Source organism: Gavialis gangeticus, unplaced genomic scaffold, assembly GCF_001723915.1.
Source record: "Gavialis gangeticus isolate Ggan-Ray unplaced genomic scaffold, GavGan_comp1, whole genome shotgun sequence".
Lineage (NCBI taxonomy): Eukaryota > Metazoa > Chordata > Crocodylia > Gavialidae > Gavialis > Gavialis gangeticus.
Window position 1 is genome coordinate 39,195,139 of NW_017728994.1, and position 11,353 is coordinate 39,206,491.

General features: G+C 44.6%; 1 protein-coding gene across 1 annotated transcript in view; it reads right to left on the reverse strand.

The window, feature by feature from the left end:
* PLCE1 (phospholipase C epsilon 1) overlaps positions 1-11,353 on the reverse strand; it is a 386,628-nt gene that overhangs the window by 102,441 nt on the left and 272,834 nt on the right. Inside the window, exons 4-6 of the mRNA XM_019502605.1 lie at positions 7,018-7,163; positions 4,897-5,155; positions 2,648-2,856 (exon numbers count right to left, since the gene is read on the reverse strand). Coding sequence (XP_019358150.1) covers positions 2,648-2,856; positions 4,897-5,155; positions 7,018-7,163 — 614 coding nt within the window. The remainder of the gene's footprint in view (positions 1-2,647; positions 2,857-4,896; positions 5,156-7,017; positions 7,164-11,353) is intronic.

Consider the following 11,353-nt stretch of genomic DNA (forward strand, 5'->3'; position numbering starts at 1 on the left):
GCAAAATGCTGGCTTGCATCCATAGATGCTTCTCAAGCAAATCCCAGGAGGCATTCTACTGTTGTACTCGGCCTTGGTGAGGCCGCAGCTGGAGTACTGTGTCCAGTTTTGGGTTCCACAATTCAAAAAAGATGTGGAGAAACTTGAGATAGTGCAGAGAAGAGCTATGCGCATGATCAGAGGTCAGGAAAACAGACCTTATGATGAGAGGCTGAGAGCCCTGGGACTCTTCAGCCTAGAAAAGTGCAGGCTCAGGGGTGGTCTGGTGGCCACCTATAAGTTTATCAGGGGTGCTCATCAGGATCTGGAGGAATGTCTGTTCACCAGAGCACCCCAAGGGATGACAAGATCAAACTGTCACAAACTCTGCTGCAACTGATTCAGGCTGGACATAAGGAAGAACTTCTTTACTATCCGAACCCCCAAGGTTTGGAATAGGCTACTGCCAGAGGCAGTTCAAGCACCCACTTTGAATGCCTTCAAGACACATTTGGATGCTTATCTTGCTGGGATCCTATGATCCCAGCTGACTTCCTGCCCATGGGGCAGGGGACCGGACTCAATGATCCTCTGGGGTCCCTTCGAGCCCGAATGTCTATGAAATCTATGAAATCTATGGATTATGAGACCTCAAAATAATTAATGTGCTTCAGAACAAAAGATAATTCAGAGGCATTCTTCTGCAAGTTGTCCCATCTAACTCAATACTGACTTTAGTTTATGTAAGAGTTAATGTATGGCTCACACATTATTAGCTCATGTATTAGCTCCATATAGCTAATGTAATTATTTGCAGTTTTGTTAATTTAATCCCTTCAATTGTCTGTGTATATATGTATGAAGCCAAAAAATATATATTAGAGTTCCAGGTTGTTTTCTACAAACAAAAATGTTTGCTTTCTATGTTACTTTTCAATTTGAGCTGCAATTTAAACTCTAGTTTTAAAATATTAGATATGAGCTAGGAAAAATTATTTTTGAAAGAAAGCACTTCATATGTAAGAATTTATGCAGATTATTACAGCACTCTTCTGCTGTTAAGAAACGATGCAAGCGGACAGTGAAGTGGGACAGCGTTTTCCGGCATCAGATGCTTCTCCACTGGAATCAATGCCAGATGTTAATAATTCTATTAGAAACCATGCTTTCAGGAAACAAAGATTATTTTAAATTAAATTTATAACTGCATGTAAATGTAATAAGCACATTTAAAACAGGAAGATGTTCGTTCCTTCCCTGATGCTCACTTACTGGATTTTACATATAGACAGCTGAATCAGTTTGAATACCTCTAAACTTCTGTGTAGTTCTGTTTACCTATCATGCAAGTGAGACTACTGGTGTGACTCTAGCACTGCAGCAGAAGCACACTCTCTTTTAATCATCACCTAGTGTACTCATTTTTAGTGTAAACTGCTCTAAAGCATTTAATAAAATCCAAAGTTCCTTTCTTTATAATTGATCCACACTCATTTGGGAGGTAAATGTTTGATGGACAGAGAAACATCATCTTACTATGTCCAGATGCATTCTTCATCAGTTTATGTACTTTATTAACTGTAGCTACCCAGAAATCCACTTGGTCATTGTGTAGAAGACTTCTCTCCAATTGGAAGATACTTCTATGAAATTCTTTTGATCCTGATTTAAAACACTTCTCTTTACAAGTTCAGCAACAAAGGAGGTGTCTACTCTGCACCTCACAGACACATGCCCGTGTTTCTATAAACTAATTCTGTTGAGTACTGCCAGCAGTGTAGCTGCAGTAGGATGGAGTCAGCATGACCTCACTGTCTGAATATTCACCTAGCTTCCTGGGTGGATTTGGTAGCTTGTGCTGCGTTTTATCCTGCTGCTGGTACACTGTTTTCTGTATCCAAGCTAGCTCAGGTATGTTTACCTAAGTTGTGGTCACACCTTGACAAAGTGAAGACATACCCCAAAAAAACTAGAAAAACAAAGCAACATTCTGAAAGACCAAAAGGCTTGGCAGGCTTTCCATTATGTTCACTAGCTTGTTGATAATGTACTATAAACTAGTATGACACTGGTCTATTATTGGATCCCTCATTGCACAAGTAGAAGTAGGAACCAGGTCACTGAATACTGATATTTCCCACGTGTCATAATTAAAGAAACACCTGTGCTAAATAACTAAATTGATCCTGTGTGAAAATTCAAACTGTTTAATGACTTCTAAGAATTCTTCCTGAGATAATTTATGAGCCTCAAATGAACATGTCCTTAAAAAGTAGTGGGCTTATGTACAATAATCTGGGGTAGAATGCTGTTCCAACACACTGGATATAATGTTCTAAGCTCTGATAATAGAGATGCCTGGTGCTATTCCTAGGACCACAGATCAGAATCACATTGTAACAGTGGGTTTTTAAAGCTCTATATGCAAGATGAAAGACATTTGCCCGGAAGAAATTATGTCATGAGGAAAATAAAACTGAATGAGAAATCTCAAGTGTCATACTACCAAGCATAAATGGGGAAAAGTCTGAAATTGGTAGGGGCCAAATGCAAGGACACATAAATTACATGTTACCATAAATGTGTCTCAATGAGCACCAACTATATATGAAAAAAAAAGATTAAATGCACACAGAAAGCTCAACAATCTGTAAAATATTAAACTCACTGGTATCGGGTTTTGTCCTTCAAAGAGTTTTTTCTCGAGTTGCTCCCTTCACTAAAATTGTCTTCTCCTTCTTCAGACTCCAAACTGCGATTACAACTCCGAATAGTTTGAAAGATACTATTTGCTGTTGATTCTTTTTCTGGATTATTCAAACCATCTTGGCCTATTCTTTGCAAGAAATTATCTTGCCCATTGTAATCTGAAACAAACTAAAATTTCCAAAAGAGTTAATATAGTAACAGTGAGAAATTTGTATTAAGTAACCTAGAGAATTAGAGGTTTAGAGATTTTTCAAAGGAACCTACCAGTACGGAGCACATATCTCCCAATTTCAATGGGAATAGGACACTTAATTCTGGTCCCTGATTAGGAATCACAGACACTATGGTTAATTCTAATAAAACCGTTGCTGGTCTGTCTGTCCATAACACTCTAGGCCAACTGCGCATGTGCTGCCCATATGGCAGATGGCGAATGGCTGACCCAGAGCGTTACAGACAGACAGGAGGAGGTGAAGGCAGAGGCAGTCGGGGGCCAGGTGATTGGGGACACAGTATGGAGTGCTCCCTGCTGCGGGGCACTGCCTACTGTGGGGCACAGTGAGCTCCCTGCAGTGGGATGCTGCCATGTGGCACAGCACACCACACTGCGTGGACTTCCTTCCCTGCCACCTTCTGCTCCCTGCCACCTGTTGTCAGGAGGCACGGCATGCCACCAGACCACAGACAGCAGGGAGCTGGAGGTAGCAGGGAGGAGGAGGAGGGGCAGAATCCCCCACCCAGCCCCACCCTGACGCAGCCCTGACCACCTGCCCTGCTCCCTGACCCCCAACTGCCTCTGCCCAGGGAGGGGGAGCAGAGAGAGGAAGTGTGGGGGGTGGTTGCATGCAGCCAGACCAAATGGGCACTGCATGGGGCATGGAATGGAGGCTACAGCTGCCATGTGCAAGCTTCCCACATCTTCCTGGGAGGCAGCGCAGGGTGGAGCAGCAGGAGGTGGTGGTGGGGGAGCACATGGGGCTGGACATGGGAAGAGCTGCAGGAGTGGGGCACATGCCCCCCCCTTTGGCATCCCCACTCCATGGCCCTGAAAGAGCCATTGGGCTCTGACTGCCCCACAACCCAGGCCAGCTGGGGCCCCATTCATGGTGACTGGGCTCTGTCTAGGCCAGTTCATGGGGCAATCGGAGCTTGGTGGTTCCTTCAGGGGCGTGGAGACATGACAATGGAGGGAGGGGCATGACCCCCCGGTCTGTGCACAGGGCAAGGGCAAGCTGCAGCTGCAGCTGCAGCTGCAGCTTGTGCTCAGCCTTTGTTCTATGCCTCGCTGCTGTTGCTTTGACACTGGCACAGCGCCATGTGAATCCTGCCACTGGGTAGGCTGGGCAGTGAGGCACATGGTGCTGTGCTGCTATCGAATCAGCAGCAGCAAGGCATATAGCAGAGATTGAGCGGAACCCACAGCTGCAGCCTGCCCTTGCCCTGTGCACAGACCATGGGGCCATGGACCTCCCTTGGCTTCCCCCCTGTGCCACACCCCTGCTGGGCTCTGATTGCCCCACAACCTGGCCCAAATGAGGCCCCATTCACGTTGACTGGGGCCCTGGCTGGGCCAGGTCATGGGACAATCAGAGGCATGGCACAGTGTGGGGGAGGGGGGAATGGACCCAGAGTCGAAGGTGGGGGGAACAAGCTCAGACCTGGACTGGCGGGGGGGAAGGGGGAATGGGCGAGGACCTAAACCAGTGGGGGTGGAGGGAGGAACGGGTCTGAACCCAAAGTAGGCCTGGACCTAAACTGGAGGATGGGGGGAACAGGCCTGGCCCTGGACCCAGACCCTAAGTGGGGGGAACCAAATGTGGGCCTGTGTCCCTGCCTGCCCATCATTCTTGACAGGCAATTTGCTAGTACAAATAATAATAACCAATCCCTTAGATTCATTGAAAGTCTCAGCCTTAATGTAAGAGGAATGTCTTATTTGAAAGAAAGCAAAAAGACTGCATAGAATGTTCATATTCAAGGGCCTCATCCACTAGGGTTCTAAATTGTGCTTTTAAGATCCTAAATGACTTTAACTGAGTTAAGTGGAAATTTTTTCAACTCCACTGAGAAAAAGAGTCTGTGAACTCTATCTGCAATTAGAATTATACAATACATTCACAGTCATCTACAATTTGATAGGAAGCCTCATTTGCTGCATACCAGCATGAACCTATGATAGAACATCAATACTACTCCTTAACATTTTACCTCTAATGTTTCATCCTGGGAATTATACTGTGGACAAAGTCTGATGAGACTTGCTGCTCCATCCAGAACTTCACAAAGCTCCTTTAAAAATACACCACAGAAAGGAACGACTTTACAGCCGGGAATATTCAGAGCCCGATTTACCACTTTCCTGTATTCAGAAGATGATTCATGTTGTGCCATAGCATCTTTCAGACTCCGCATGATTTCAATATCAGACTGATCCATAAACTGCCACATTTTTAAAACTTTTCTAGACCTATTACAAATGTATGACAAAACATTTATTTAGAAGAAAATAAAAAACACAGTTAACATTAAAGTTCAACACCTGAAATCTACCAAATAAAGGAAATTATTCATGATTAAAAAATAAGTTAAATAAATCATATTTGGTAGTTCTACAAAAGGACAATTTTTTCTTTTACGGTGCTGAACATAAAAGCAAGTGAGGAAAGTAATTAGTGGGATCTCAATATTGCTAGAGCTACATCTGGAATTTTCAAGAGAGACTTAGGGAGTACTGTTGGAAAAGAAAAGAGAAACATTTTTATTGTGACACTGCCTTAAAATAGAAGTGGAAGGAAATTAGAGAGAGGATTAAAGGGACAATGCCAGGATACATAACAAGTATCTTTTGCAGTGTTATGAACAATCCTTCAAGTGAGCAAAAATGAGAGAATTCTAAAAACTGTTTTTATTTTAATCATAAATACTGATTATTTAATTCTGCATTTCTGTCAGATTGGACAATGAACCTTTCTGGCTCGCAGGTACTAATGCAATGCTGCAGTGTTCCTGCTGTTCTATAGGGAAACTAATGACATTACTATGTTTCTATCCCCATGCTCTCTACTTTTTCTAGAAACATTGTTTGTCTGCCATTACCTTTCTTTTGCTTCCTTCAGTTATGCACAGGAAGCTCATGGGAAGCTTATAGGTCCTTAAAATGTTTTACACTTCTGCACCTCTGCTACAATTTATGTGGCCTGGGAGACTGTGGATGTTTTTTGCTGGACAAGACTCCTTGTATTTGTGAGTAAAAATGTAAACTAATAGCACAATACAAATTCTTAGGAAATCACAAATAACTACAGTAAAAACACATTGAAACTTTGACATACAAACACAAAATATAAAGTTAAAAGACTGGAACTTTGGCTTTAACCCCTCCTAGTACTGATAAATTCACTGCATAGTGGGTGTGTCTACACGTGCACATTTACTGCACAGTAACCAAAATTACTGCGCAGTATGGGCACCTGTCTACATGTGCACACCCGTACTTCGTAGTAAATATGGTGACTTATGGTGACTTGAGTGTAAATTTGATACCTGTATCCTTCAGGTATCAAATTTATACCCAATTAGTTACTGCACAGTAACAGATATAGATGCTGTACTATGCAGTAGCACTGTGTGTGGGGACTGACTTGGGACTAACTTTAGTCTCAAGTCAAACCACACACAGCTCTAATGCACTTTAATGCCTGCATGTGTAGACACAGGCCTATTTCTGCATACTGAGCAGTAACTTACTGCACAGTAAATTTAAGTAGGTGTAAATGCACATGTAGATGCACCCACTGTCAGTAGGAGCTGTCAGTGTAGGTATAATGGAATGGATACAGAAGTGTTTCATTTCACATTTCTTTTTGACTTAAGGTATAACCATACTATTAGTTTAATATGTGTTTCATCTGTATTATAGAAGGTCCAATCTGAAATTATAATTATTCTCTTTGGTTCCATAGAGCCAAAATAGAACTGGTTTTTTTAGTTGTCTTTTCTCATTTGAAACTGCTATTTGAAAAATGTACAGTCATATTTTCAGTTTAACATATTTAGCACGTACCAAGATAAATCATACATCTCCAAAGAATTCTGAGAAATGTCCATCTTTCACTTTGTTTTAATTTTTCCAGAATAAATTATCAGAAATTTACTAGATGAAGTGACATGACTTATCAACAACATTCTGTTTAATACTGTGATTGATTCAATGCCATAAACTGTTCTTCAGAAAAAGAACTGTGCTTAACAGAAGCTGCATTTTAATCTCTCTCTTTCTGAAACTTTCTCATGTAAAAGAACAAACAAAAAAACCCAAGTTACCAGTACCTGAGCCCTGCCAAGAACTCCATTACAGCATTGTAGTTGCCCATGTTCCAGCAGCATTGTGCCACATGTACTAAATATGAGAAGACTTCTCGTTTCTCCTCCATAGAACCTGCAGTCAGGATCAGCCATGTAACCCAAGAGCTCACCTTATAAAACAAAACATACAGTTCAGAAAATCAGCCACAGCTATTTGGAAAGTTAATATATATTTAATGAATATTTGTAAATTTTGGATTACGTCTATTAGGCATAAAAGTAGATATTTGACCAATATCTATATACAGATAATAAAGTCACATACATTTACCAGATAAATGATATACCGTATTTACTCAAATATAAGACAGGTTTTTTCCCCATTCAGCATGAGGAAGAAAACCCCTACCTTACATATACATACAAGGAAACCTCATTAAAATACACTGTCTATCTTTGAACTGCTGCTAAAAGCAGCATATGCTCAATAATGGAAACCTACTATGAAGTTCATTAATTTTGTGGCCAACACTGAGCAGGTCTATAAAATGCATGTTCCATATTGGGCATGGAAACTTACTTTTTTGGTTTTTTTTACTGTAGGGATCACGCAGGAAGGGGAGACAGCTGCTTCACCTGAACACTAGCAGGGGGACTACTGGCCTGCAAAGGGCCCTCCCCAACATGACTGCAGCTGCCACATCCATCAGCATGGAAATTTACCATAAGAACAGATTAGTGTAACCCATATAAATAAACTATATAATAGTACCCATTGAGTGCAATCCCCTTCAGCACCTACTCTGTCATGGTGAGTCACAACATTGAAAACATTTCAAATTCCTCTTCACTCCCACAGCTGAGCTGTGCCTTTCTTTTCCATTTCCAGTGATTCCTGTTTCTTCACTAGCCTTAAATGTCTGGCTAACATCACCTAATTGGGACCCAAACATTTCACCCAGAATCCCCTTGTTGCCACTTCTACCAGCCTGTCACTTATGATTAGTGTGGCCCTGCCCTCCACGAGGTGAAGACAGACCAGGTTGCCCTGTATATTAAACTTTGGAGGATCCCAGGACTCATGATAAGAATACCTGATTCCAATCATGAGGGAGGGCTAATTAGAACATGGATCCTTTGTGGGGGGTATTTGCAGGATACATACATACTGAGCAGTGCTGAGCCATTAGGTCACCATAGCTTGACATGCAGTTGACTCTGCTGGGGCCCAGCCTAATGAACTATTTGTAAATCATGAACCTTTTGGCTTTGGACTAATGTCATATGTAGACCTCCTGGAGCTCTTTTGAGAGCACCTGCAGAAAAGCCAACTGAGAGCAGAGATGGAGCAGGGCCTTCTGACCCTTCTGTACAAGAAGGGACCGGGGGAAAAGTTGAAGAACTGAAGGCCAATCACCCTCCTGATCTTCCACTATAAGCTGCTGGCCAAAGTCTTGGCCGAGCAATTTAAATCCATCCTAGGTACAGTCATCCATGAGGACCAGTCATGCAGGGTGCCGGGGTGACAGATCCATGAAGCCCTGGTGTAACTGAGAGATGCGCTCCAGCTGGAGAGGGAGAGAAGGCTGAGCATAGCTTCATAGTTTCATAGTTGGTAGGGTCGGAAGGGACCTAAGCAGATCATTAAGTCTGACCCCTGCCATAGGCAGGAAAGAATGCTGGGGCCAAATGACCTCAGCTAGGTGGTTATCTAGCTTCCTTTTGAAGACCCCCAGGGTAGGAGCGAGCACCACTTCCCTTGGTTCCAGATCCTAGCCACCCTGTGAAGTAGTGCTTCCTGATGTCTAGCCTGAACCTACTCTCAATCAACTTGTGGCCATTATTCCTAGTTACTCCTGGTGGTGCTCGGGGGAACAGGGACTCTCCTGTTCCCCGCTGGTCCCCCCTGGTATGTTTATAGATGGCCACCAGATCCCCTCTCAGCCTTCTCTTGTGGAGGCTGAACAGGTTCAGGTATCGTAGACTCTCCTCATGGGGCCTACCCTGCTGCCTCCTGACCATGCGAATGGCCCTCCTTTGGACCCTCTCAATGCTGTCCACATCCCTCCTGAAGTATGGTTCCCAGAACTGGATGCAGTACTTTAACTGAAGCCTGACCAAGGTCACATAGAGGGGGAGGATCACCTCCTTGGACCTGCTCGTGATGCATCTGTGGATGCATGACAAGGTGCAGTTAGCCTTACTGACTGTGTCCTCACATTGGCGGCCCATGTTCATCTTGGAATCAATAATAACTCCAAGATCCTTTTCTGCATCTGTACTGATGAGAAGGGAGATCCCCAGCCTATAGGTATTCTGCTGGTTCTTTCTCCCTAGGTGTAGTACCTTGCACTTGTCAATATTGAATCCCATCCTATTCTCATCTGCCCACCCCTGTAACCTGTCCAGATCTAGTTGTAGGCTGTCCCTCCCTTCTGTCGTGCCCACCTCTCCCCACATTTTAGTGTCATCCATGAATCTGAACAAGGTGCTTTTCACCCCCTTGTTCAAGTCGAACTCGGAGTCCGCATCCCTGGCAGCAGCAACTGAGAAGTCAAGGTCCTGGCCTACATGGACAATTTGAATATCCTGTGTGGAACAGGGGGTTAGCAGAGAGAGCCCTGGTGCACATGCAGGTAGAGAAGATGGCAGCAGAGGCCAACCTCAATGTGAGGCATAGCACCTGCCTGGCCATGGGTGAGCTTGGAGACCTGGAGTCCTTGGGGATCTCTGTCCCCCATGAGGGGGTCAGGCTCCTTGGGATAGATGTCAACCTTGAGCTGATCAGCAGGACAGCATGGGAGAAGACAGAGGCAAAGATAAAGCAGAAACTGGGGCTGTGGCACATGTGCTCCCTCTCCATGGTGGGGGGGGGGGTTGTCCTTGTGAAGGCAGTATTTTTACCAGTGCTTCTGTACAATGCACTGGTCTTCCCCCCTTCTAAGCATGTTACCCACAGGATCCAGAGGGCCATGTGCATTTTCTTCTGGGGCTCCAGATGGCAAAGTGTCACCCGGAAGACCTTGCACAAGGAGAAGAGGTCTGGGGGCAGGGGAATGCCAGACATCTTCCTGTTGTTGTGGGTCAAGTATACAAGCCTGATCTGCAAGCTGGTGATGGATGCAGAATCCAAAACTGTTTGCCTCATGAGGTATTTTGCAGGGCACATCCTGAGATACTGTGGGGGTATTCACCCCGACCAACCATAGACCGTGGATCATGGGCTCACCATGGTTCTACAAGACCCTGAACCAGTGCTGCAGTTTGTATGGCCTGCAGAGCGCAGGCCCAGCGGCCATGAGAAACCACAAGAAGATCCAGGAGATGGTGAAGCTGAGGGACACCATGTCGCCCATGGACCTGCTCCCGGGTGACCCGTGCCAAGCGGTGTGGGAGTGCATTGACCACAAGGATCTGCACAAAGATCACAAGGACCTGAACTGGCTCATAGCCCACCAAGCTGTACCAGTTAGGGCTTGGAGACATAGAGAGAGGCAGTGGGGGAGACCCAGCTGCCCATGGCCCAACTGCCACGGAGCCACTGAGATAATTGACCACCTCCTCTGGCTCTGCACCTGCACCAAAGAGGTATGGAAAAGGGTGAAGCAGCTCTGTGAAGTGGTGACCGGCATCAGCCAGCTAACCAGAGAAGTGGTGCTATATGGGCACCTCACCAAACACCAGGGGAGCCCGTTGCCCTGTTTTGATCAGTTTGTGTCCTGTGTCAGGAGTGCCGTGTAGAAGGCCAGGAACCTCCTGTTGTACCAGCTATTGGATGTAGAGGTAGTAGGCTGTGTGAAAATGGCTCTGAGTGAACTCCAGACCTACTACCAGAAATTGGTAGTGGTGGATGGAGAGGACGTGGCCAAAGCCACCTGGCATAGAGACATGTGGCACAGGATTATCCAACATCCCCTGACCAGAGAAGGGGGAGATGACAGCGAAGAAGAGGAAGGGACAAGCAAAACCGAGGACAGCGATAGCAAAAGCTGCAGTGACAATGATGGAGAGGACATTTGAACTGAGTATGTGACCCCACAAGTGGGGTGGGGATGGAAGGGAAGTGTTGCCTGGTCTGAGGGACTAGGCTTTGCTTGTTTTGTGTGTGTTGCGCGCGATGTGAATATTATAATAGGTTCAGGTGCAGGTCTTTGTATGGGTGTGCGGGTGCATTTTTTCTTTGTGGTGTGATATTAGTCGTGTAGATATATATAACCATATATATGTGTAGATATATATAGACATATATACGTGGTTTGATCAAAAAGTTCTAAGACTTGATGTTTGGGGTATTGTTCATCAGAAATTTGTACCGAGTGGTCAAACAATCAATCAGGCCTTTTATAAAGAGGTTTTGATT